Source organism: Pristiophorus japonicus, chromosome X (genome assembly GCF_044704955.1).
Source record: "Pristiophorus japonicus isolate sPriJap1 chromosome X, sPriJap1.hap1, whole genome shotgun sequence".
Classification (NCBI taxonomy): domain Eukaryota; kingdom Metazoa; phylum Chordata; class Chondrichthyes; family Pristiophoridae; genus Pristiophorus; species Pristiophorus japonicus.
Window position 1 is genome coordinate 20,023,860 of NC_092010.1, and position 27,997 is coordinate 20,051,856.

Genomic DNA, 27,997 nt, shown 5'->3' on the forward strand with positions numbered 1-27,997 from the left:
TCCTGTGACTCCCCCCAGATACTTATGGAGGGAGTCACCGCACGCAGGGATGTTCTCTTTCCTTTCAATGGGTGGGAGTGACATCCCCAGGAGACCAACGCAGCCTGGGTGCACATTGCACAAGAGGACTCAAGCAAGGATGTCATCAGGACTGCAGTGGTGCAAACCTTTCAATGATCTCAGTAGATCACAAAACATTACTGCAAAGCCACACTCAACCTCATCCTGCTGTGTCACTCATCACATCCCCATCACTCTGCCTTCCCTACCTTACCCTACTCATGGTCTACAGGCTGTAGTAATACCAGCCCTCCTGTATGGCTCAGAGGCATGGACGATGTACAGTAGACACCTCAAGTCGCTGGAGATATATCACCAACGATGTCTCCGCAAGATCCTACAAATCCCCTGGGAGGACAGGCGCACCAACATCAGTGTCCTCATCCAGGCTAACATCCCCAGTATTGAAGCACTAACCACACTCGATCAGCTTCGCTGGGCAGGCCACATAGTCTGCATGCCAGACACGAGACTCCCAAAGCAAGTGCTCTATGCAGAGCTCCTTCATGGCAAACGAGCCAAAGGTGGGCAGCGGAAACGTTCCAAGGACACCCTCAAAGCCTCCCTAATAAAGTGCGACATCACCACTGACACCTGGGAATCCCTGGCCAAAGATCGCCCTAAGTGGAGAAAGTGAATCCGGGAGGGCGCTGAGCACCTTGAGTCTCAACGCCGAGAACGTGAAGAGGTCAGGTAAAGGCAGCGGATGGAGCGTGCGGCAAACCAGTCCCACCCACTCTTTCCCTCGGCGAATGTCTGGCCAACCTGTGACAGAGTCTGTGGCTCTAATATTGGACTGTTCAGCCACCAAACAACTCACTTCAGGAGTGGAAGCAAGTCTTCCTCGATTCCGAGGGACTGCCTATGATGATGATGACTCCTGCACATCCTTACTCTCACCAACTTACCTTGCACCTCCACCATCCCTCTCTATCTACATTATCACATCCCCATCTCACTAGCCAGCCCTCACACTTCCCATCACCCTTGTCCAATCATACCAACTAACAACACACAACGGTAGGTACTTGGGTGTTTTAGCCAATGTTCATGTAAAGTTTCTGTTAATGCGTTGTCAAACATTGAAATCTTTATTTTCAACACATTGTCTTCCTTGGACAGATTTGTGTGCACCTTTGAAAGTGGCTTAGTGATGCCAGACACGAGACTCCCAAAGCAAGCGCTCTACTCGGAACTCCTTCACGGCAAACAAGCCAAATGTGGACAGAGGAAATGTTACAAGGACACCCTCAAAGCTTCCCTGATAAAGTGCAACATCCCCACCGACACCTGGGAGTTCCTGGCCAAAGACCGCCCTAAGTGGAGGAAGTGCATCCAGGAGGGCGCTGAGCACCTCGAGTCTATTCACCGAGATCATGCAGAAATCAAGCGCAGACAGTGGAAGGAGCGTGCAGCAAACCAGTCCCACCCTCCCTTTCCCTCAACGACTATCTGTCCCATCCGTGACAGGGACTGTGGCTCTCCTATTGGACTGTTCAGCCACCTAAGACTCATTTTTAGGGTGGAGGCAAGTCTTCCTCGATTCTGAGGGACTGCGACTGCCTATGATGATGATGATGATGATGATGATGATGAGTGAGTTGTGAGACCTAACGGTATCCCCTGCAATGAATGTGAAAGGAATGGCTTGGACATTGCAGTTAAGAGTCAACCACATTTTTGTGGGTCTGGAGTCACATATAGGCCCAGACCGGGTAAGGACGGCAGATTTCCTTCCCTCAAGGACATTAGTGAACCAGATGAGTTTTTACGACAATCCCATTGTTCCATGGTCACCATTACTGATACTAGCTTTTTATTCTAGATTTATTTAATTAACTGAATTAAAATTCCCCAGCTGCTGTGATGGGATTTGAACTCGTGTCTCCGGATCGTTAGTCCAGGCCTCTGGATTACTGGTTCAGTAAAATAACCACTATACTACCGTACCCCCATCATGTCTGGTGATGTTGGTGTTGGGGCTGATTGTGGTGGGATTCTGAGGACCAAGGTGACATTTTTTCAAGGGCACTGATGCTGATGGAATAGATGGCAGCTGAAGTTGACAGAAGCGATCTGTCAATGGTGAGAGAGATTGTTCCAAGAAGGTGACAATGAATAGAGAGTTTACTCCAAACATTTCCATAATACATAAAGCTGAAAAAGTCTTTCAAATACTGCAGGCGCCAGGTTCTAAGATTGGAAAATGAACAGCTGTGAAACGGTAGCTTTTATATCACTTTTGCAGCTGTACTCTATTCAAAGCAATAGACTTGTTGAAAACCCAACATACTTATCTGACATGATCCCCGAGAGACGTGAACCTCGTGAAAAGGTTAGAAAAATGGTTAGTAGGTGCTAAAATGCTGTTCAACTACCCTGTGCCAGGTCTGCAAAGCGCAGGCATTCCCGGCACTTGGGAAACTGACACGGAGGCGGGTTGCAGGTGATTCTCTGACTACGATTAGATCGATAAGAATGGAACCAGGCGAGTGCAGTCCCACCCAGCTGGACGGTGGTGGAGAGGTGTTGGAAGAGGATGGAGTGGTCAACCGTGTCAAAGGCTGCAGACAGGTTGAGAAGGAGGAAGTGGGATAGTTTGCATTTGTCACAGTCACAAAGGATGTCATTTGTGACTTTGATGAGAGCCGTTTCGGTACTGTGGCAGGGACGGACTCCGGATTGGAGGGATTCAAACATGGAGTGCCGGGAAAGATGGGCACGGATTTGGGAGGCGACAACACGTTCGAGGACTTTGGAGAGGAAAGGGAGATTGGAGATGGGGCGGTAGTTTGCAAGGACGGAGGGGTCGAGGGTTGTTTTTTTGAGAGAGGTGATGACAACAGATTTGAGGGAAGAGGGAGACAGTACCCGAGGAGAGAGAACTGTTAACAATATCAGCTAACATGGGGGCCAGCAAAGGATGTTGGGTGGTCAGCAGTTTAGTGGGAATAGGAAGTGGGCCTCATGGAAAGAAAACACTTGCATTTATATAGCGCCTTTCACTACCTCAGGACATCCCAAAGCACTTCACAACTAAAGAAGCACTTTTGAAGTGTAGTCATTGTTGTAACGAGTCCATGTTGGCATTTACCCTCTCCACATGAGCAATAGCTTCAATTACATTTACCCGCTCTGTTCCCATATAGTCCCATTCTCCTGCTCTTGCCCTGTGCCATTTTGAACTTTTCTTTTTCAAATATCTATCCACTTTCCGTTCAAAAGCTATTGTAGATTCTGCTTCTAGCACCGTGTCTGGTCGGACTTTCCATTTCCTGACGACCTTTCTAACCACTGCAACTTACTATCGTTGGGTTCATTGCCAGAGCCAATTCTGTGAGGTCAGAGAAGTAAAAAAAACATATTTCAGTTTGTTGGAATGTTTCAGGATTGATATTTTATTGGCTCCTCACGCTGTAGTTTCTTATATTACAAACAATGACGGACAGGTAAAGACCCTCTGGTCCATCCAGCCTGTCCCACACAATTGCGGTATCTTGTGTATCTCAACATATACACTCCACCCCACCAGAGATCACGAGAGGAAAAAAATATTAAAATCCCAGGCTGAGTTGGGAAAAAAAATCTGGGAAATTCCTCTCCGACCCATCTAGGCGATCGAAGCCAGTCCAGGAGATCACTCTGGCCCTGAAGTCCCTGCAGTACCTACCTTCTGTAAGAGGTGATCCCTGTCCCAGCCAGAAACAGGTCCAGCTCTCGCTTGAAGAAATTCAGCGAATCAGCATCCACTGCACGAGATGGCAGCCTGTTCCAGAGGTCCACTATTCTCTGGGAAAAGAACCAGCCTTGCCCCAGGAGCACCAAATCAGGTAATCCTGGCCAATGATAGGCAAGACTCAAGGGGCTCCAATTCCAATTGGCCTGCTCTGTGTTGAACTCGGGAACTCCAGACCCCATCCCAAATTGTGGAGATGGGGTCATCTGCCTGTACCAGTAAGGGCACATCAGTACTACCTATCCTGATCCGATGGCATAATTGGGAGCAGCTTACAGCTGCTTGTCAGAGGGACGCCGAGACCCTTCCTGGAGACATTTGCAGGGGTATGGGGAAAGAGCAGGGGAGTGCGACTAATTGGAAAGCTGAATGGCCTCCTTCTGTGCTGTAAGATTCTATATTATGTAACCTTTTTCCAAAGCTCCCTCATACACGCCCCCTGGCTGTAGAGAAGACAGCAGAAGGCTCGGCAGTGACGCTTATTTCGCGCCTGAAAAACAGGCGGCCAGCACTTGGAACATCGGGGAACCCCGCCTCCGGGACTCCCAAGGACTGCCTGATGCAATTATCAGGCGGGCCTGTAAATTGGGCAAATAACATGCCCACCCCGTTTCGGGTAGGAGGCTCTTGAAATATGCAAATCGGGTGTCTGACACCACTGTAGGAACCCAATTGCAATTTTAAAGTACAAATGGGCAGAGCAAGCACTGCGCATCCTCCTGCCCTTTGCACTAGGCAATAAGCAAACCTACTATGCCGTCCTTAACTGGACCACTTCACAAAAGGACCCTAAACCTTTAGAAAGACTTGCATTTAAATAGCACCTTTCATGACCACCGAACATCTCAAAGTGCTTCACAGCCAATTTGCACACAGCAAGCTCCCACACACAGCAATATGATAATGACTAGATCATCTGTTTTTTTGTGATGTTGGCTGAGGGGTAAATATTGGCCAGGACACCGGGAATAACGCCCCTGGAGCAGGACTTGAACCCACAACCTTCTGACTCAGAGGCGAGAGTGCTACCCACTGAGCCACAGCGGACACCTCCATCGCCCCCAAAAATCCTTCCCACATTTTATTTCAAGAAAGGAAACATTACAAACAAACTGAGTACAAGTTGCAACAGGAAAACTGGAAAACATCAACAGTTAATGCTCCAGGTATATTTTTAAGTTCAAGATTTCAAAACTTGAATTGGCCACTGGTTTCCCTCACTGATCCTAGTGTATGGTCTCAAACACTGCACTGACAGGACAGAGCTATCACACATTACATGCAATGCAAGCTCAATGCTAAACTACTGAATATGGCATTTAGTTTGAGGCCTACATAACTCCTGAATCTGCGAGTACCTCAGTTTTCCCTCAAACTGTACTCAATGCATTTCGCACAACTCATTTCAGACTTTGACGATCCCCACTGGTGAAACAGCAACATAAATCAAGGCAACGCCTCGATTTTAAAATTCTCATCCTTGTTTTCAAATCCCTCCATGACCTTTTCCCTCCCTGTTTTGTCTGTAATGCACTTATGAATGACTCCACGAGGCAATGTGTTGTACTCAAACTGTAGTGACCATGGTCCTTTATTCGTAACTCCAGAGTGAGGCACAAGCATGGTAAGCAGCCTTTTATACTGGGCCCTGCACACCTGTGCAGGTGACCCTCAAGTCTCCCACCGCAGTGCCCTCTGGTGGACAGGCTCTGCTGGCTAACAGAAAGCAGAGAGTCGGGATAAATGGGTCCTTTTCGGGTTGGAAATCGGTGGTTAGTGGTGTGCCACAGGTATCGGTGCTGGGACCACAACTGTTTACAATATACATAGATGACCTGGAAGAGGGGACAGAGTGTAGTGCAACAGAATTTGCAGATGACACAAAGATTAGTGGGAAAGCGGGTTGTGTAGAGGACACAGAGAGGCTGCAAAGAGATTTAGATAGGTTAAGCGAATGGGCTAAGGTTTGGCAGATGGAATACAATGTCGGAAAATGTGAGGTCATCCATCTTGGAAAAAAAAACAGTAAAAGGGAATATTATTTGAATGGGGAGAAATTATAACATGCTGCGGTGCAGAGGGACCTGGGGGTCCTTGTGCATGAATCCCAAAAAGTTAGTTTGCAGGTGCAGCAGGTAATCAGGAAGGCGAATGGAATGTTGGCCTTCATTGCGAGAGGGATAGAGTACAAAAGCAGGGAGGTCCTGCTGCAACTGTACAGGGTATTAGTGAGGCCGCACCTGGAGTACTGCGTGCAGTTTTGGTCACCTTACATAAGGAAGGATACACTAGCCTTGGAGGGGGTACAGAGACGATTCATTAGGCTGATTCCGGAGATGAGGGGGTTACCTTATGATGATAGATTGAGTAGACTGGGTCTTTACTCGTTGGAGTTCAGAAGGATGAGGGGTGATCTTATAGAAACATTTAAAATAATGAAAGGGATAGACAAGATAGAGGCGGAGAGGTTGTTTCCACTGGTCGGGGAGACTAGAACTAGGGGGCACAGCCTCAAAATACGGGGGAACCAATTTAAAACCGAGTTGAGAAGGAATTTCTTCTCCCAGAGGGTTGTGAATCTGTGGAATTCTCTGCCCAGGGAAGCAGTTGAGACTAGCTCATTGAATGTATTCAAATCACAGATAGATAGATTTTTAACCAATAAGGGAATTAAGGGTTACGGGGAGCGGGTGGGTAAGTGGAGCTGAGTCCACGGCCAGATCAGCCATGATCTTGTTGAGTGGCGGAGCAGGCTCGAGGGGCTAGATGGCCTACTCCTGTTCCTAATTCTTATGTTCTTATGAAACCCCGGTCTCCACCAGTTGCACCCTCTAGTGGTGCCAGCATAGTATATACACAGTGTAGACCTCATTGATAGTACATCAGGTAACAAGTCTCCATCTTATGCAACTATACAGTGACTACACAGAGAGTATATCTGTAGTCTGCATATCTAACACTCCCTATCTCTGTAACCTCCTCCAGTCCTACAACCCTCTGCGGTCTCTGAGCTCCTCCAATTCTGGCCTCTTGCCCATCCCCGATTTTCATCGGTCTACCATTGGCGGCCGTGCTTTCAGCTGCTGAGGCCCTAAGCTCTGGGATTCCCTCCCTAAACCTCTCTCCTCCCGAAAACCTACCTCTTCGATCAAGCTTTCGGTCACCTGTCCCAATATCTCCTTACGTGACTCGGTGTCAAATTTCGTTTGGTAACGCTCCTGTGAAATGCATTGGGACATTTTACTACATTTTTGGTCTCCTAATCTGAGAACGTTCTTGCTATTGAGGGAGTGCAGCGAAGGTTCACCAGACTGATTCCCGGGATGGCAGGACTGACATATGAGGAGAGACTGGATCAACTGGGCCTGTATTCACTGGAGTTTAGAAGGATGAGAGGGGATCTCATAGAAACATATAAAATTCTGACGAGACTGGACAAGTTAACTGCAGGAAGAATGTTCCCGATGTTGGGGAAGTCCAGAACCAGGGGACACAGTCTAAGGATAATGGGTAAGCCATTTAGGACTGAGATGAGGAGAAACTTCTTCACTCAGAGAGTTGTTAACCTGTGGAATTCCCTACCACAGAGTTGTTGTTGATGCCAGTTCATTGGATATATTCAAAAGGGAGTTAGATGTGGCCCTTACGGTTAAAGGGATCAAGGGGTATGGAGAGAAAGCAGGAAAGGGATACTGAGGTGAATGATCAGCCATGATCTTATTGAATGGTGGTGCAGGCTCGAAGGGCCGAATGGCCTACTCCTGCACCTATTTTCTATGTTTCTATTAAATGGGCTATAGAAATACAAGTTGTTGTCGATAAATAGGCATCTTACGCACTTGGCCTAATACGAAGCCACTCGAACTTTCTTACTGCTTACTTTAAGCGAGTTCAAATGAATTTACATAAACGGGTTAACTGGCACACTAAAATTGTGCAGAGGAAATTAAACCAGAGCTTGCACTTACAATATATAGCACTTATAACAGAAGAGAATCTCTCTCCACAGACGTTGCCTGACCTGCTGAGTATTTCCAGCATTTTCTATTTTTATTTCAGATTTCCAGCATCCGCAGTATTTTGCTTTCGACACAAAATCTCAATGGACATACGCAGAGAAGTTGCAGTACAGCTTAAATCCCACCACAAAGGCAATTTTAAACAGTGGCTGTGGTTTGAAGAATTAGTTGTTTAATCCAGAGTCTGGTGCCATGCCTCAGTTTCTGCTCTGGGTCCCGTTAGCTCGACGAGAAGCGGTCTGCTTCATAACAGGCAGTTAGAATGGTAGGTCTCACTGCATTGCTGGTTCACAAGCAACCCAAGGAAGCAGCAGCAGGCCCAGAGATATGGCACATGCCTCTCTGGTTGTGCCTTTTATATCACCTTGCTGGTCATTGTAATATTCTCTTTGCCAGATCCATGCCTGCGCTCCAATTGCTCCACGCTGGTTTGGCCACTTGCAGTTTCCACCAGTCTCACGGGACCTTGTCGGTCCCCCTCGGGAAAGTAGCGATAGTAGTATCCGTATGGGCGGAGACGGTAAACAAAGTACTCCAAGGTGTACATCAGGTCCGGGTTAACGTAGTGGAAAGAGACTGCAAGGCTGGAGCAGCACTGAGGACCCTGAGGAGTTAGAAAGGAGATAGAGAACAAATATCAGCTCTAACAAGTCAAGATTGGGGAGGGCTGGGAAGATGGAAAGAGTGAGACAGAGAGAGGGAGGGAGACAGACAGAGAGAGAGAGAGAGAGAGAGAGGGAGGGAAACAGAGACACAGAGAGAGAGAGAGAGAGGGAGGGGAACAGAGAGAGAGAGAGAGGCAGACAGACAGCGAGGGTGGGGGGGGGGGGGGGGAAGACAGACAGACAAGGAGAGGGAGACAGAGAGACATTCCCCTTAAATGCATCTATACTATTCACCTCAAACACTCCCTGTGGTAGCGAGTTCCACATTCTCACCACTCCCTGGGTAAATAAGTTTCTCCTGAATTCCCTACTGGATTTATCAGTGACTACCATATATTGATGGCCTCTAGTTCTGGACTCCCCCCACAAGTGGAATTCCTGAAACTGTGAAAAGTGTTATATAAATGCAAGTTCTTTTTGAGAAAGTTGTACAAAAACTATGCAACCCAATTGAGCAAAAGATTATTGAGCAGAAGCCTGGAGTTTGTTTTAGTGATCTGATCCAGTATGGTCACAATGTACCAGTAACTATTTGAACTGATAGCAGCTTGTCTCCTCAGCGGGGTGACTTAAAAGGGAAGGAAACTCGAGTGGTAATTATTCTGCGCAGTAAGTGGTAACCTCCAGATTAAAAGGGCATATTTACCCTTTCTGGGCTTCCTCAGGACAGGACTAAGTATCTGTAACCAACAATTCTAAAGCATACATTACTAGAATTTACAGCACAGAAACAGGCCATTGGGCCCAACAGGTCCGTGCCGGTGTTTATGCTCCACACGAGCCTCCTCCCACCCCTCTTCATCTTCACCCCATCAACATATCCTTCTATTCCTTTCTCCCTCACGTGTTTATCCAGCTTCCCCTTACGCTATTCGCCTCAACCACTCCTTGTGGTAGCGAGTTCCACATTCTCACCACTCTTATTAAGCCATTGGGCATGAATTGGTGCCAACAGTACAAGTATTTCTCGAAGAATTATAGGGCACTTTGGTAGAATGCATTTAAATTTGCACTAGTTAAAGGGCTAAACTGCTCCCATAGAATAAACCTATTACCTGGGAAACTGTGTTGTGTTATACATGTAAACCTGTATATACCTTGTACAGCCACCAGAGGGCTCATCCCCCTGGAGTCCCAAGGGATCCCACAATCCCTTGGGAGCACCTACACTTAAGGAGGCCTCACAGGCTGGAGAGGCACTCTGGAGACTTGTAATAAAAGACTAAGGTCACACTTTACTTTGAGCTCACAGTATCGGGTCAGAATCTTTATCCAATACATCATATGTTCCACTTTCACTTATCCTTTCAGCATACTTTTACCATTGATCCCTTAAGAGGTGGTTTGAACATCCTGTTGGGAATACAATGCCTAAAGCAGCCTTCCTCCCAGTAATGGCTTCCTTATTAAAGAGAGAGAAAAGAACATAAAGCACATACCTCAACGATGGGGTAATAGCAGTACCTCCAATACCAAAAGCTCTTTGGCAGGATTCTGGGAATCAGGTGATGTTCGGGAACAAAAGGATGGAATGTTTCCCTTCCCATTGTGTCCCGTGAGTCTCCAGCTTCAACGCCCACCTTGGCCATACACTGGCCCAGTGCCAGATCCTCCACAGGGGACGTATGGCTGCACACGTTTGTCTCAAAGCCTTTGATAAACCTCTTTAGGGCCTCCTTACTGAGGACGTACCCTGCTCCGCCGCTCATGTAGCCTTGCTTCACGTAGGGCTTGAACCGTTTCCCAAAATAAATGGGCCTGCCCGGCAAGTGCTTCGACAGAAGCCAGCGTAGGTTGTCCACAATGACGTACGTGTCGTCGTCGGCTTTCATGAACCAGTCGGCCTCGTCCAAGTGATGCTTGTGGACGTACTGGAATGCACGAATGGTTTTCCAGTACAGCTGGTCTCGGCCTTCTCCAGTCCCCAATTCAACGGCGAACAACGCATGGTCCTTCACTGAACTCATGTAAAGCACCGTGTTGCAGTGCCGAGCCCAAGTGGCATTGACGTGCTTGGCTTTAGTGTGAAGCGTCTTCGGATTCGTCATCACCCAGCACAGGATTCGAACCTTTCGGTACAGACTGTCAGCTATTTCACTATCTTTGCCTAAACCAAAATTTGTGGGGGAAAAGAGACAAAAAAAAAGTCACGCAAAGAACAAACTTGCATTCATGTAGCGCCTTTCACAACCTTAAGATGTCCCAAACGTTTTAGAGCTTGACACAGAACATGCCAACCAACGTTCCCCCTAAGGTGCCCTATGATCTCTTTCAGAGAAAAAAACCCCAACAAGGGCTGAAATTCCTCCGAGGGTCTCCCACTCCAGGGACCTGAGCACATAAATCCAGGCTGACGCTCCAGTGCAGTGCTGACGGAGTGCTGCACTGTCGGAGGTGCTGACTTTCGGATGAGACGTTAAACCGAGGCCCTGTCTGCCCTCTCAGATGGACGTAAAAGATCCCATGGCACTATTTTGATGAATAGCAGGGAGTTATCCCCGGTATCCTGGCCAATATTTATCCCTCAATCAACATAACAAAAAAACAGATGATCTGGTCATTATCACATTGGTGTGTGTGGGAGCTTGCTGTGCGCAAATTGTCGACTGCGTTTCCCACATTGCAACAGTGACTACAGTCCAAAAGTACTTCATTGGCTGTAAAGTGCTTTGAGACGTCCAGTGGTCGTGAAAGGCGCTATATAAATGCAAGTCTTTCTTTCTTTATCTGGAGACCAGCAGAACCCCTCGGAATAAGGCGCAGTCCCAGTTGTGCTTGATTTTCCGACTTGGAACCATGCAGCACAGAAGGAGGCCATTTGGCCCATTTGCCTGGGCCGGCTCTTTGAAAGAGCTATCCAAATAGTCTCACTCCCCCTGCTCTTTCCTCACAGCCATGCAATTTTTTTCCTTTTCAAATAACTATCCAATTCCCCATTGAAGGTTACTGTTGAATTGGCTTCCACCGCCCTGTCAGGCAGCGTGTTCCCGATCACAACTCGCTGCATAAATGTCGCCAGGGCATGGAGACCCCCTATGCCGGAGGTTTCTGCTAACCTGGCTCAAATTGGGATTTAGTTCACCTCTGCAGGCTGGTACGCCAAGCAAAGAGAGGCATTTTCGAGGATGTTGTCAGGATTGGAGAATTTTAGCTATGAGGAAAGGCTGGGGTTGTTTTCTTTGGAACACAGGAAACTGAGGGAAGACCTTATTGAGGTGTATAAAATTATGGTGGAGTGGATAGGAAGGACATATTTCCCTTAGCAGAGAGGTCAATAACCAGGGCACATAGATTTAAAGTAATTGAGGCAGTGGGGGGGGTTAGAGGGGATTTGAGGAGAAATTTCTTCACCCAGAGGGTGGTGGGGGTCTGGAACTCACTGCCTGAAAGGGTGGTAGAGGCAGAAACCCTCACCACATTTAAAAAGTACTTGGATGTGCACTTGAAGTGCCGTAACCTGCAGGGCTACGGACCAAGAGCTGGGAAGTGGGATTAGGCTGGGTAGCTGTTGGTCGGCCGGCACAGACACGATGGGCCGAAATGGCCTCCTTCTGTGCTGTAAATTTCTGTGATTCTATAACAATGGCTGCCAGACGAGCAAAAGTGAGTCCAGGCTACCGAGCCCCCAGAATGCCAAACATTCGTCCAGGAGGAACATTAGAAGGAGCGCATTGCAGGCTGCTCTTGTCCACTCGCTGGCGATGGCTTTGAGAGCAGCATCGACGGAAGGCGTGGAAGCAGATTCCCTTAGCCGCAGAAGGTGATTGGAAAAGATAAGTGAAAACTTATGAAGAAGAACACCAAATGCCTCCTTCTTCCTCAATTGACTGAGATGCAGACCTGGAGTTGACAGTGTTGCAGCGCTATAGCGTGTTACTGTACCTAAGTGAGATTTCGGAGCCCCGCTGGAAAAGACAGTGCCTTCCAGTTCCTGGGTCTGTCTTCCACTTGGCTCTTGTGAATAATTCCTGACAGTCCGAACCTCAGGCTGGAGGTTAAAGCGCTTCTCAAATGAAAAGTAATTTGCGAAGAAGTACAAAATAAATATTCCAAAGAGAATGCCGAGGAAAAAAGCCATCCATGACCTGCAGGTGCTTGGCGCCATGATTCTGTCTTCCATTTGCCCGCGGCTACCTCAGTGTGCCCGTTTCCTGTCGAAAGATAAATACAAAAACTGAATCACACAATAATTGCGACCTGTTCCTGCTCCACTCCAACCCATCCGCAACTGGAATCCCAAGACCTCCCCACCCCCCACTCGCGATTCCAATAAAGCCTCTGGTCCTGCTGGTAGCTCTCCTATTGTGCTCATCTTGTTTGCCTCACACCTTAGTCACCCCTTTTATAATGTAGTTGCTTCATGGGTTCTTTGCTTAAGAATTCATAGCAACACATTGCTGTTGGTCTATTAGCAAAGGTTTAACAATCACACGACACATTGCCAGTTCATCCACCAGGCTCACAACCACCTGCCTCATTGTGGATCCCCCGAACCCAACTGGCTGGGGTTTTATTGAGTCTTGTGAAGATCACGTGACTGGCCAAGCCACTCCCAACTCAACAGCTCTACAACTATTTTAGTGCAAAATTCTAAATCAAGTGCCCTCTTATTAAAAGGAGGAACCGGATCCGCGACCTCATGAACGCGCCTCGGGACCCGACGAACTGCAGGTCCTTCAGCGCGGCCTTCTTCGCTTCGTATACCGTCCACAGGGCCGGGTCCTCGACGACTTGACTGAGACGGTATTCCAGGTCGAGAACCTCCTTCTCCAGGCGCCCCACCCTGGCCACCCGCCTCTTGGTTGACCCCTTTGTGTACCCTTGACAGAAGAGACGAACATGAGCCTTGCCCACGTCCCACCATAAGCTTGAGGAGGGGAAGCCCCCCTGCTTCCTTCTCCAGTCGGACCAGAACCGACAGAACGAATCCTGGAATTGCTCGTCCTCCATCCGACCCTGGCTCTGCCCCGATCCCACCCCCAGGATCGTCGGCAGAGGAGTCCTCCCTGGGCTCCCCCTGGGTGCTGAGTTGGGAAGCGGACGAGGGACCCCCTCTGCCGCAGGCACCGGGGAGCACGGAGAAACCAGGCCGAAAAACATTTCCAGGTCCTTCAAGTCCCCCGGCGCCAAAGTCAGGGACGGAGATTGGGGTTCCTCATCCACCCGCCACCACCCTCCGAAGCAGCGGGCAGGGTTTCTTGGGAAATGTTTTGTGACCGGGTCGAGCAGATGCTGGGAGATGTTCAGGTTTGACTGGGCGGGCTCGGACTCGGCCTCCCCAGGGCGCTCGACCCAGCGGCGATGTCCTCTCTTGGCAGCCCCGCGCCCCCCGGGAGGCTCAGGCTGGACAGCCTTGGCTGTCTCACCCTCCCGAGGGACAGACTCCCCCCCCCCCCTTACTGCGCACGGTGGGAGTGGTGGTGGGGGACGCGGGAGCCGCGCCCGGCACCAACTCCTCCCGCACGGAGGGATCATGGTCCTCCTCCGTTTCCCCAGAGTGGTGCCGCCTTTTGTGTCTGGAGGGACGCGGAGGCAGGGGGACCTCCATGTTTGCTTCCGCCTCCGCTCCCTCCTTCTGTGCTTCTTTCCCGTGCCCGACTGCGGACATCAAACCATCCGCAGGAGCGGGTATGGTCGAGGGCTCGGGCACGGAATGCCCCGCGCTCGCCGGTGGCGAGTTGGGGCCGAGCGCTGTAATGGGGCCGTTTGGCCCACTGAGGGGACTCGCCTACAGGTGTTTCTTCTTCCATCGCGTGGACGCTCTCCCCTCCCCCCCGCCAGAGGCCGTGATGGCATTGGCCCCCGACGACGCCCGCGCATCTATGACTCCCGACACGCCGGTGGGGGGCGTGGGGTGTGGGAGGAGTGGTGGTGGCACCAGCCTCGGCCGCTTTGGATGTTTTAGCGGCCTTGGAGACGGGGCAGTTCTTGTGGACATGCTCCACCGCCTTACAGGCGTAGCACCGCCGCCTTCTGACATCCAGAAGCCGCGGTAGGCTGTCTCCTCGTGGACCACGTTACCTCCTCCCACGCCAGCTGCATGAAAAGCTGGTGCCAGAAGGAGAACATGTGACGCAGGCTGGCCTCCCTGAAGCCGAGCGGTATCGGCGTTATCCTCGACCTCACCTCCCCCAGTTGACATAGATGGGGGAGGAGGAACTAAGAGCGGGACATTTGAAATAACGACTCTCTGCGCGGTGGCCTCGAGGGGATCCACCGGCAGGAAGGTCCCGCCCACCGTGAGCCCCTTTTGATGGGCCAGGGACACTGTCCGCTCTGACCCCAGGAAGAACACAACCTCCCGTATATTTTGGAGGCGGCGATAATGGCCAAGGGGGCGACAACCCCAGCCATTATCCTCACACACTCCTCAATGGTCATGGTGGGGTGAGTGTCGTTCTTTACCCCATGTTTTATGGTCATAAATGTAAACGGTGGCAGGAGAGCAGGAGCTGCCGTGGCTTTTGCTGCCACGTGTGCATAAATCGGGGTTGGCCCCGCCACCGGCGAAAATGGACTCGCCATAACAGGGTCTCTTTTAAGGGCTACACTCACCCCAAGTCTTAGGCCTAAAGGTCTTACTGGCCTGGTTAAGTGAACAGAGGGAGCTCTTAATCAGGAAGGCCAATGGAATCTTGGCCTTTATTGCAAAGGGGATGGAGTATAAAAGCAGGGAAGTCTTGCTACAGCTATACAGGGTATTGGTGAGGCTACACCTGGAATACTGCGTGCTGTTTTGGTTTCCATATTTACGAAAGGCAGTTCAGAGACAGTTTACTTCGGTGATTCCGGGGATGAAGGGGTTCACTTATGAGGAAAGGTTGAGTAGGTTGGGCCTCTACTCATTGGAATTCAGAAGAATGATCTTATCGAGACGTATAAGATTATGAGGGGGCTTGACAGGGTGGATGCAGAGAGGATGTTTCCACTGATGGGGGAGACTAGAACTAGGAGGCATGATCTTAGAATAAGGGGCCGCCCATTTAAAACTGAGATGAGGAGAAATTTCTTCTCTCAGAGGGTTGTAAATCTGTGGAATTCGCTGCCTCAGAGCTGTGGAAGCTGGGATATTGAATAAATTTAAGACAGAAATAGAGAGTTTCTTAAACAATAAGGGGATAAGGGGTTATGGGGAGCGGGTGGGGAAATGGAGCTGAAACCAAGATCAGATCAGCCATGATCTTATTGAATGGCAGAGCAGGCTCGAGGGGCCGTATGGCCTACTCCTGCTCCTATTTCTTATGTTCTGATTAATGAGGCACCCCTTGCCCCTGCTTGTACACAATTGGGGGAGGGGCCTTTTCCTTCTGCTCAGTAGTATTAATTAATTTAAAAAATGGAAAGAGGTGCCTCTGAGAGAGAGGAGAGTGGGAAGGAGGGAGGCTGTGAGGGCAGGATCACCCCTCACAGTGTTGGGTGAGTGTTTGCAGGGGTGCACTTCCCTGATGGAAAAACCTTATAGATTTTCTTCTGGCAGGGGAGACGATGTCTTCACCCGGGATGGCTGGAACTACCCAGACTCCGGCCTCCACCAGGTCTTAATGATGGTAATTAAGGGAGTTAACTTCACCCAGGCAGCTCCAGCTGTCTCGGGCCAGGCAATGGGGGAGTGGTGTTTTTAGTGTTGTGTGGGGCGTAGTTATTTACAAGAACCCCACACACTTACGCACACTCACCCCCTCCCCCACCCACGATGTTCCGGCCTTCTTAATGGTCTTCTTTCCTCCCCCCACCTACAAAACAAAGTCTTTTGGGAGAGTGCACCAAAACACCCACCTATAGAAGTTGTGAATGGTTCTCCCTCCTTCCACACAGAAGATGGCATTCTTAGATGTTGTGTTCCTAACAAGGATGAGACTGCACACAGGGAGGTTAAAGTAACAGTGACCTCAGTCTTTATTAAGACACTCCAGAGTGAGTAACAGGCCTTAGAGGCCGGTTTATATACAGTGCTCCCAAGGGATGCTGGGATCCCTTGGGACTTCAGGGGATGAGCTCCCTGGTGGCGGAACATGGGAGTGCATGCTTTACAGATACACAACATCACTCCCCTCCAAAGTCAAAGTGAAAACTATTTACAAGGTGAGGCAGTCGGGAGCCTTTCTTTCCCTGGTGGACCACCTCGGTACAAATGTCTGTTCTGGTGTGTTGGCTGTGCCCTCGCTGGGCTGGTGTGTTGTTGGCCCTGCAGGGCTGCTGGGTGAGCCTCGCCTTGCTGGGCTGTTGGGCGTGATGGGTTCGATTTCCTGGTCTGGCGTGGTGTCATTGATCCTTTGGGTGTGTGTTGTAGGCTCGAAAAAGGTGGTGTCTGCAGTGGGTTGTTCAGGGCAGTCTGTGAACCGCAGCCTCATTTGGTCCAGGTGCATTCTGCAAATTTGTCCATTGTCTAGTTTGACTACAAACACCCTACTCCCTTCTTTAGCTATCACCATGCCCACGATTCATTTGGTACCATGTCCATAGTTTAGCACATACACAGGGTCATTCGGATCAATTTCCCGTGACACAGTGGCGCGACCATCGTTTACATTTTGTTGCTGCCACCTGCTCTCTACCTGATCATGCAGGTTGGGGTGAACCAGCGAGAGTCTGATTTTAAGTGTCCTTTTCATGAGTAGCTCAGCCGGGGGCACCCCTGTGAGTGAGTGGGGTCTCATGCGGTAGCTGAGCAGTACTCGGGACAGGCGGGTTTGGAGTGAGCCTTCTGTGACTCGTTTGAGGCTCTGTTTGATTATTTGTACTGCCCGCTCTGCCTGCCCATTGGAGGCTGAGGTGACATGTTTGATCCCATTGCGGGTCATGAATTCTTTAAATTCGGCACTGGTGAAACATGGCCCATTGTCACTGACCAGTATGTCAGGCAGGCCGTGGGTGGCAAACATGACCACAAGCTTTCAATGGTGGTGGTGGCAGTTCTTCCCGACATTATTTCACATTCAATCCATTTTGAAAAAGCATCCACCACCACCAGGAAATGGGCCCGCATAGTCGACATGGATCCTCGACCATGGTCTGGAGGGTCAGGACCACAAACTTAGTGGTGCCTCTCTGGGCGCCTTGCTCAACTGAGCACATACGCTGAATTGCCGTACACAGGACTCTAAGTCAGAGTCAATACCGGGCCACCACACGTGGGATCTGGCTATCGCTTTCATCATTACTGTACCCGGGTGTGTGCTGTGGCGATCCAAGATGAACGTCTCCCTGCCCTTTTTGGGTAGCACTACGCGGTTACCCCACAACAGGCAGTCTGCCTGAAAGGATAGCTCGTCCTTTCGCCGCTGGAACGGCTTGACTGGCTCTTGCATTTCAACAGGGATGCTGGCCCAGCTCCCATGCAGTACACAGTTTTTTTTTACTAGGGACAACAGAGAATCTTGGCTGGTCCAAGTCCTAATCTGGCGGGCCGTGACAGGTGATTTATCATTTTCAAATGCTTCCATGACCATCAACAAGTCTGCGGGTTGCGCCATCAACAAGTTTGCAGGCTGCGCCATTTCCACCCCCGTGGTGGGCAATGGTAGCCGACTGAGAGCATCCGCACAGTTCTCAGTGCCTGGCCTGTGGCGGATGGTATAGTTATACGCTGATAGCGCGAGTGCCCACCTTTGTATGCAGGCTGAGGCATTAGTATTTATCCCCTTGTTTTCAGCGAACAGCGATATGAGGGGCTTGTGATCGGTTTCCTGCTCAAATTTGAGGCCAAACAGATACTGATGCATTTTCTTTACCCTGAACACACACGCTAATGCTTCTTTTTCAATCATGCTGTAGGCCCTCTCGGCCTTAGACAAGCTCCTAGAAACATAGAAAATAGGTGCAGGAGTAGGCCATTTGGCCCTTCGAGCCTGCACCACCATTCAATAAGATCATGGCTGATCATTCCCTCAGTACCCCTTTCCTGCTTTCTCTCCATACCCCTTGATCCCCTTTGCCGTAAGGATCATATCTAACTCCCTCTTGAAGATATCCAATGAACTGGCATCAACTCTCTGCGGCAGGGAATTCCACATGTCAACAACTCTGAGTGAAGAAGTTTCTCCTCATCTCAGTCCTAAATGGCCTACCCCTTATCCTAAGACTATGTCCCCTGGTTCTGGACTTCCCCAACATCGGGAACATTCTTCCCGCATCTAACCTGTCCAGTCCCGTCAGAATCTTATACGTTTCTATGAGATCCCCTCTCATCCTTCTAAACTCCAGTGAATAAAGGCCCAGTTGATCCAGTCTCTCCTCATATGACAGTCCTGCCATCCCTGGAATCAGTCTGGTGAACCTTCGCTGCACTCCCTCAATAGCAAGAACGTCCTTCCTCAGATTAGGAGACCAAAACTGAACACAATATTCCAGGTGAGGCCTCACCAAGGCCCTGTACATCTGCAGTAAGACCTCCCTGCTCCTGTACTCAAATCCCCTAGCTATGAAGGCCTTCTTCACCGCCTACTGTACTTGCATGCCAACCTTCAATGACTGATGAATTATGACACCCAGGTCTCGATGCACCTCCCCTTTTCCTAATCTGCCGCCATTCAGATAATATTCTGCCTTCGTGTTTTTGCCCCCAAAATGGATAACCTCACATTTATCCACATTATACTGCACCTGCCATGCATTTGCCCACTCACCTAACCTGTCCAAGTCACCCTGCAGCCTCTTAGCGTCCTCCTCACAGCTCACACCACCACCCAGTTTAGTGTCGTCTGCAAACTTGGAGATATTACATTCAATTCCTTCATCTAAATCGTTAATGTATATTGTAAAGAGCTGGGGTCCCAGCACTGAGCCCTGCATTACTCCACTAGTCACTGCCTGCCATTCTGAAAAGGACCCGTTTATCCCGACTCTCTGCTTCCTGTCTGCCAACCAGTATTCTATCCACATCAGTACATTACCCCCAATACCATGCGCTTTCATTTTGCACACCAATCTCTTGTGCGGGACCTTGTCAAAAGCCTTTTGAAAGTCCAAATACACCACATCCACTGGTTCTCCCTTGTCTACTCTACTAGTTACATCCTCAAAAAATTCCAGCAGATTCGTCAAGCATGATTTCCCTTTCATAAATCCATGCTGACTTGGACCGATCCTGTCACTGCTTTCCAAATGCGCTATTTCATCCTTAATGATTGATTCCAACATTTTCCCCACTACTGATGTCAGGTTAATCGGTTGATATTACCCGTTTTCTCTCTCCCTCCTTTTTAAAAAAGTGGTGTTACATTAGCTACCCTCCAGTCCATAGGAACTGATCCAGAGTCGATAGACTGTTTGAAAATGCACACCAATGCATCCACTATTTCTCGGGCCACTTTCTTAAGTACTCTGGGATGCAGACTATCAGGCCCCGGGGATTTATCCTGGAAGCATAGGCGACAGGTTGCAACTTCCCCGCAACGTTAGCTTGTTGTAATACACACCCGACTCCGTACGACGATGCGTCACATGCGAGCACGAGTCTTTTATACGTGTTATACAATACAAGCAGCTTGTTGGAGCATAAAATGTTTCTGGCTTTCTCAAAAGCAATTACTTGTTTTTTTTCCCCATACCCAGTTCTCAGCTTTATGCAATAACACATGTAGGGGCTCTAAGAGGGTGCTTAACCCGGGTAGGAAGTTACCAAAATAGTTGAGGAGTCCCAGGAATGACCGCAGCTCCGTGACGTTCTGTGGCCTGGACGGGTTCCTGATAGCCTCTGTCTTGGCAGCTGTGGGCCAAATGCCGTCCGCCGCGATCTTTCTCCCCAAAAACTCCACTTCTGTTGCCACGAAGACGCATTTCAACCTCTTCAGCCGCAGCCCTACGCGCTCCAGTTGCTGGAGGACCTCCTCCAGGTTTTGTAGGTGCTCGATGGTGTCCCGACTCGTGACCAATATGTCGTCCTGAAAAACCACAATGCGTGGTACCCACTTGAGTAGGCTCTCCATGTTTCTCTGGAAGATCGCTGCAGCCGACCGAATTCCAAACGGGCATCTGTTGTAGATGAACAGTCCCTTGTGCGTGTTGATGCAGGTGAGGCCCTTCGAAAATTCCTCCAGCTCCTGCGTCATGTAGGCCGAAGTCAGATCGAGCTTGGTGAACGTCTTGCCTCCTGCCAGCATCGCAAAGAGGTCGTCTGCCTTAGGTAGCGGGTATTGGTCATGCAGCGAGAAACAATTAATAGTTACTTTATAATCGCCGCAAATCCTGACCGTGCCATCACTTTTGAGTACTGGAACAATAGGGCTGGCCCACTCGCTGACTTCCACTGGGGAGATGATGCCCTTGCGTTGCAGCCTGTCCAGCTCAATTTCCACTCTCTCCCTCATCATGTGAGGTACCGCTCGCGCCTTGTGGTGAATGAGTCGTGCCTCTGGGATCAAATGGATCCGCACCTTCGCCCCGGAAAAGTTTCCAATGCCGGGCTCAAAAAGGGAAGGAAATTTGTGAAGAACCTGGGTACATGAGGCCTCATCGACATGTGATAGTGCTCGGATGTCATCCCAGTTCCAGCGGATTTTGCCCAGCCAGCTCCTTCCAAGCACTGTGGGGCCATCGCCCGGGACAATCCAGAGTGGCAGTTCGTGCACTGTGCCCTCATAGGTGACCTTGACCATGGCGCTGCCCAAGACAGTGATAAGCTCTTTGGTGTACGTTCTCAGTTTTGTGTGGATGGGGCTCAGGGCTGGTCTGAGTGCCTTATTGCACCACAGTCTCTCAAACATCTTTTTACTCATGATGGATTGGCTAGCACCAGTGTCCAGTTCCATGGCTACGGGTAAGCCATTCAATTTTACGTTTAGCATTATAGGTGGACATTTCGTCGAAAATGTGTGCACCCCGTGTATTTCAGCATCTGCCTCCTCTCTCTGAGGCTCGAAATTGCTTTGGTCCACCATGGACCGATCTTCCTCTGCCACGTGGTGGTTAGCAGGTTTTGCAGAGCTTGCAGCTCGTCTGCAAGCTCGTTGGAGGTGCCCCATTGTTCCACAGCTCTTGCAAACATACCCTTTGAAGCAGCAGGAATAGGCTGAATGGAAGCCTCCACAACGCCAACAAGGTGTGAATTGCCTTGCATTCATCCTTTGTTGCGGACTCAGTCATCTGGGGCACCTGAGGCCTGCTGGCAGTTGCAGACTCGTGGTTTCTGCCCTGTACATTTCTGCTCGCAAACATAGTTCCAGTTAATTTATGAACATTGCTAGCACTTGTGTGCTGAGAGATTTGTTTGGTGTTATCACTGGTGGATATAAACACCTGTGCTATCGCAATGGCCTTACTGAGGGTCGGTGTTTCTATAGTCAAAATTTTTCGTAGGATGGTCTCGTGGCCAATGCCCAGTACAAAAAAGTCTCTGAGCATTTGCTCCAGGTAGCCATCAAACTCACATTGTCCTGCAAGTCACCTTAGCTCGGCGACGTAGCTCGCCACTTCCTGACCTTCAGATCGTTGGTACGTATAGAACTGATACCTCACCATCAGCACGCTCTCCCTCGGGTTAAGATGCTCCTGAACCAGTGTACACAGCTCCTCATACGACTTATCTGTGGGTTTCACCAGAGCCAGAAGATTCTTCATGAGGCTGTAGGTCGGTGCCCCTCAGGCCATGAGGCAGACCGCTCTCCTTTTTGCAGCGCTTCCTTCTCCGTCCAGCTCGTTGGCTACAAGGTACTGGTCTAACCGTTCGACATAGGCTTCTCAGTCCTCACCCTCCGAGAACTTCTCCAGGATGCCCACAGTTTGCTGCATCTTTGCATTGGATTCGTGTACTCGTCGCCAGTTGTTGTGTTCCTAACACAGACGAAACTGCACACAGGGAGGTTAAAGTAAGTGACCTCAGTCTTTATTAAGACACTCCAGAGTGAGTAACAGGCCTTAGGGGCCGGCTTATATACAGTGCTCCAAAGGGATTCTGGGATCCCTTAGGACTTCAGGGGATGCGCTCCCTGGTGGCAGAACATGGGAGTGCATGCCTTACAGATACACAACATTAGGAATGGCATTCTTCCCCTCTCTCAAACTCTGTGGCAGTAGTATTAGCAGCTCTTCCCCCTCCTCCTCCTCTATCCAGGCAGCTTTGTTGTAGTTGTTGCCGGCCTCTCTGGTTGTTGCTGCTTCTCTCCCTCCTCCTCTCACAGAGTCCTGGTCTCACTCACAATGCAACAGCTCTGCAACTATTACAAAGTTGTGAGCATACTCACAGGTGTATACGTTACACCATGCAGTTTCTTCTACTTTTAATCCATGTTCCTCCTCTCCCCAAGAAAACTGATGCCCCTTGCCTTTCCAACCACTATCTTTTTGCCCCTTATATTAGTACTTTCCAAAATTATGAAACCTGCTCTCAAATGATCTATTGCCTTGAACATCCAGGCTAGTCCAGAATCTGGCCTGGCTGTTCCCAATGATGTTGCTTATTTTGCACCGTTTGAACTGTCTGGACATTTTCCAAAGTCTTTCAGTGTCAGGAAACATCTCCCTATAACATGGCCCATGTATCGAGGAAGCTGCAGATTCAGCCGTGACAGTCACTACTTTAAGGGATGAATCTCAGCTCGTCCATGCTTTCTTCATTTGGTGATAAAACACAATCACTTTATGGGGTTGGTTACAAAATAAAATCCACTGGGCTTATGTTCATGTTGGAACTGGTTTTCTGTGGATTTGCACTGCAGACAGCGAGTATTGCAAATTATGGGAATAGTCCCCAGGCGCACAATTTGGGATTATCAGGAAAAATTTGGCATTTTCAGAGTTCATAACCCATTACAGGAATCAACATTTTTAAGGTGCATGATTGCTGAATGTTCATTTCAATTTAAGATTGTACCCCCAGGAATGGGAGAGTTAAACAACTTGTATTTATATAGCGCCTTTAATGTAATAAAACTTCCCAAGGCGCTTCACAGGAGTGTTAGAAAACAACAATTCAACACCGAGCCACATAAGAAGATATTAGCGCAGGTGACCAAAAGCTTGGTCAAAGAGGTAGGTTTTAAGGAGCGTCTTAAGGAGGAAAGAGAGGTAGAGATGCAGAGGGGTTTAGGGAGGGAGTTCCAGAGCTTGGGGCCCAGGCAGCTGAAGGCACGGCCACCAATGGTTGAGTGATTATAATCAGGGATGCTCAAGAGGGCAGAATTGGAGGACTCCCTCAGTTCTGTACTGGAGTGGCAGCCTGGATTAATGTGCTCAAGTCTCTGGAGTGGGGCTTGAACCCATGATGTTCTGACTCCGAGGCGAGAGTGCTGCCCACTGAACCACGGGTGATACTGTGTAGGAGAAAAGGGAAACTTATGTTGTGATGATAGAGGAAAAGCAAATGGTGCGATCTTTCTTGCAAATATAAAAAATAGTATTGAAACAAAAGAATGACACAACAGAACCAGAAAATCCACCTGTCCAGTCCAACTAAATAACCCCAGCATCAACGGACTGGAAATAATAGAATCAGGAACTGTATTATATAACGATGTGCACTTTGAGATTGCATCGGTTGTGTTAAATACGAGCTTGAATAGGTCAATAGAATTCTGTGAAGGGAATTATTCATAACTAATAGACAAAATGTTAGGAGAATTGATAAAATAATTGCTCGTGATAAATCGGAAACAGGAGTCGAGGGCTGAGAGAGATGAGGCTGAAGGGCCTAAATTGTGAAGGAAACGAGAATTGACAGAATGGTTAGGAATAGGAGCCATGGCAGGGTTGGCAGGAGTAAATAGGATAGATATAGAAAGCATGTGGGAGCACGATGAGGTACTGGAGACAACTAGAAGGATTATTGGCTAAAGTGAACGAACAAGAGGGCGACAACCTGAGAGAGCATCAGAACACGCTGTTGTCCACCAATTCTGCGTGTCCCCAACTGAAAAAAAAAAATCCCAAAATCGGTGATAAGACATCGGTGCCGGTGCACCATCGTAATGTGACCCACCTCCCAGTGAAACTTGGAGAATGAGCCAATGGGAGTCGTTGGTTATGGGGAGCGGGAGGGGAAGTGGAACAAGAACCTACAAAAACATATTGGGTGTATGCTACACAAAATAAACAGATCGAGCAAGCAATCAAGGAATTGGGAAATCATGAATAGTGGGAGATTGCGACAAGTGTAGAATTACATCCAGGGGCTACACTGGTGCAAGTGGGACTAGGAGTTACTCAATTGGGTAGTGTTAGCTGTCGTATTGTGCCTACTGCGCAAGAGCATCAGAGAGGCAAAAGCCTTGAGAAATGAAAAAAAGTAAGGAATGTGGAAACGTGGAAGGTAGGAAGAAGATGTGAGAGAGTTAGTCTAGCCACAGTGGATTAGATTAATTGGGGTACAAAGACAGGAAGTTACTCGTGATGAAAAGGCAAATCCAGGCATGAAGGAAAATTACTGAAGGGGAAGTGCCATACGAAGCCATGTGGCAAAGGGGATAATAAGGGACTTGGGCAGAACTCCAAATAGGCTGTGATGTTTAGATTTTAGTAGTACAATCCCCCAAAGAGGTGCAATGCCAGAAGGGTATCTGAATCTAATGAGCATGTGACTACACTCGCATAACTTCTCTGCACGTCGAGGTTAATAAAGGTGAAACAAGAAAACTCTGGCATCTAAGACTCACACTTAATTCAACTCTAGAATTGAACAAATAATGCAACACTTTACATGGGAAGCTCCTTTATAGTTTGTTCTTTGGACACAGTCACCAATGGCAAGTTCACATTTAATACCCATTCCTTGTTACCTTGTTTCCAATTAAATGATTTGCTAGGTCGCTTCTGAGGGCATTAAGAGGCAACCTGTGGGATTGTAGCCCAGACCAGGTAGGCGTGGCTGCAACGCTCTTTCTCCCCCCCCAAAAGGCATGTGGGCACATGACCGCGCATCCATCAGGTGGTCCCGTGCAGGCCGCGCACAAGCTGGAAGAGATACCGTGCATGAGCGGCCAGGCAGCAAAATTAAAGGGACCGCGCACACAAATAAAATTAGAAGGAACATTGCATGGCTGGCTCCCGTCCCTGAAGGACATTTCTGAACCAGTTGTGTAGTTGCAACAATCTTCACAGTCATTTATTCTGGCATCAGCCCACAAATTCGATTCACTATGGTGCCATTTGAACTTATAACATCTCGGTTATGACTCCAGTACCATAACCACTTCACGATCCCAACAGATGTCTGATCATGAGCAGGGAGTTAAGAATTATCATGTGGTAATTGTGTATTCCAGAGTAGAAACGTTATGAATGGAGTATTCTTTTGGCAATCTGCTGACTGCGCAGAGTCTTTGTGGTGCGCTGTGCAGGAGTTGAAGGCTGCAGTGACACTGGCTCTTGTCTACTTTCAGTCAGTGGTTTTTGCAAGGAAAAAAGAACTGACGTTTATATTCTGCCTCATCACATCTCAAAGCCCTTCACACACAATGAATTACAACAATTGCGCTGTAAGCAGAGTAGCCATTTTGCACAGAGCAGGATCCCATAAACAAGATTACAGCACAGAAACAGACTATTTGACCCAACTGGTTTATGCCGGCATTTATACTCCACAGGAGCCTCCTCCCACTCTTCTCACCCTGCCCCCATATCGCCCGATTCCTTCTCCTTCATGTGTACATCAAACCACCCCTTAAATGCATCAGTGCGATCTGCTTCAACCACGCCATGTGGTAGCGAGTTCCACATTCTAACCACACTGCACATAAAGAAATTCCTCATTTGATCGGTTAGTGGCCATCTTGTATTTATACCACCTTGTTCTGGACTCACCTACAAGCAGAAATAATTTCTCCACATTCACCCTATTGAACTCCTGCATAATTTTAAAGATTTTAATTTGAGAGGAAAAAAGAAAGCCCAAACCGGCTCAATCTATCCTAATACAGGTAGGTAGCATCCTAATAAATCGTGTCTGTTCTTTCTCCAATGCTTCAATATCCTTTTTTGCAGTATGGAGACCAGAACTGTGTACAGTGCTCCAGAATATCTTACTCCGGCAGATACTAAAGCAATATTTTATCTGGTGGGAAAGGTTTGGTCCAAAATCTTCAAAGAAGCACAGAATGGACTGGGAGTTGCCAATGCTGCTTAGACATGCTATGCCAGACTCAAAAAGAGAGATCTTACCATACAGAAGATTTACAAGAATGATACCAAAAATGAGAGGGTACACCCATCAGGAAAGAACAAACAGGCAGGGTCTCTAAGGCTGAGGCCATTCAGCTACTCGAGACAGCTCCTCCATTCAATTAGGTTATGGCTCATCTGTATCTTAACTCCATATCCCTCGATACCCTTACCCAACAAAAATCTATCAAACTCAGTCTTGAAAGCTCCAATTAACCCAGCAGTCACAGCTTTTTAGGAGAGAGTTCCAGATGTACACTACCCTTTGTGTGAAGAAGTGCTTCTTGACATCGCCCCTGAATGGCCTAGCTATATCTTTAAGGTTATGCCCTCTTGTTCTAGACTCTCCCAGGGGAAATAGTTTCACTCTATCTTCCCTCTCTAATCCTTTTTACATTTTAAACACCTCGATGAGATCACCCCTCAACCTTCCATACTTGAGGGACCCCTAAATCTCTCTGCTCCTCTGCAGTTCCTAGCTTCACACCATTTAGAAAATACTCTTGATCTATCTTTTAGGTCCGAAATGGATGATCTCACACTTTCCAACATTGAACGCCATCTGCCACAGTTTTGCCCACTCACTTAATCGATCAGTGTTCCTTTGCAACGTTCTGCTTCCACGCACACTATTTACAATACCGCCTAACTTTCTGTTGTCAGCAAACTGGCAAGCGCTCTACTCGGAACACGTTCACGGCAAACGAGCCAAAGGTGGGCAGAGGAAACGTTACAAGGACACCCTCAAAGCCTCCCTGATAAAGTGCAACATCCCCACCGACACATAGAAACATAGAAAATAGGTGCAGGAGTAGGCCATTCGGCCCTTCGAGCCTGCACCGCCATTCAATAAGATCATGGCTGAACATGCAACTTCAGTACCCCATTCCTGCTTTCTCGCCATACCCCTTGATCCCCCTAATAGTAAGGACTACATCTAACTCATTTTTGAATATATTTAGAATATATATAGACACCTGGGAGTCCCTGGCCAAAGACCGCCCGAAGTGGAGGAAGTGCATCTGGGAGGGCGCTGAGCACCTCGAGTCTCGTCGCCGAGAGCATGCAGAAACCAAGCGCAGGCAGCGGAAAGAGCGTGCGGCAAACCAGTCCCACCCACCCCTTCCCTCAACGACTATCTGTCCCACCTGTGACAGGGACTGTGGTTCTCGTATTGGGCTGTTCAGTCACCTGAGAACTCACTTTGACTCCGAGGGACTGCCGATGATGATGATGATATAGTTCTCTATTCCTTCATCCAAGTCATTGATAAATATTCATTAATACTATCCTGTCTGTGAAGAAATAGCAATATTAAAGTCATAAAATAGTATTTCTATCAAAATATCTTGATTGTTAATCTTGCTGAAAGTTATAATGCGTGTCGACCTACCCAGCCTGACCTACTCCGCCTGCCATTCCGGGCG

General features: G+C 48.7%; 1 protein-coding gene across 4 annotated transcripts; it reads right to left on the minus strand.

The window, feature by feature from the left end:
* Nucleotides 1-7,680: 7,680 nt before the first annotated feature.
* LOC139240813 (glycoprotein-N-acetylgalactosamine 3-beta-galactosyltransferase 1-A-like) lies at nt 7,681-27,996 on the minus strand. 4 transcript variants are annotated; one of them, XM_070869292.1, is made up of 5 exons: nt 27,964-27,996; nt 27,774-27,865; nt 12,363-12,631; nt 9,920-10,587; nt 7,681-8,419 (listed from the first exon to the last, which is right to left on the minus strand). In XM_070869292.1, exons 3-5 carry the CDS (start codon nt 12,598-12,600, stop codon nt 8,171-8,173), a joined length of 1,155 nt encoding a protein of 384 aa, XP_070725393.1. In that variant the 5' UTR covers nt 12,601-12,631; nt 27,774-27,865; nt 27,964-27,996; the 3' UTR covers nt 7,681-8,170. The 4 variants fall into 4 exon arrangements, with proteins under 4 accessions (XP_070725393.1, XP_070725394.1, XP_070725396.1 ...); XM_070869293.1 differs by having other exon boundaries at nt 27,719-27,865; XM_070869294.1 differs by having other exon boundaries at nt 8,262-8,419; nt 10,173-10,587.
* Nucleotide 27,997: the final 1 nt, after the last annotated feature.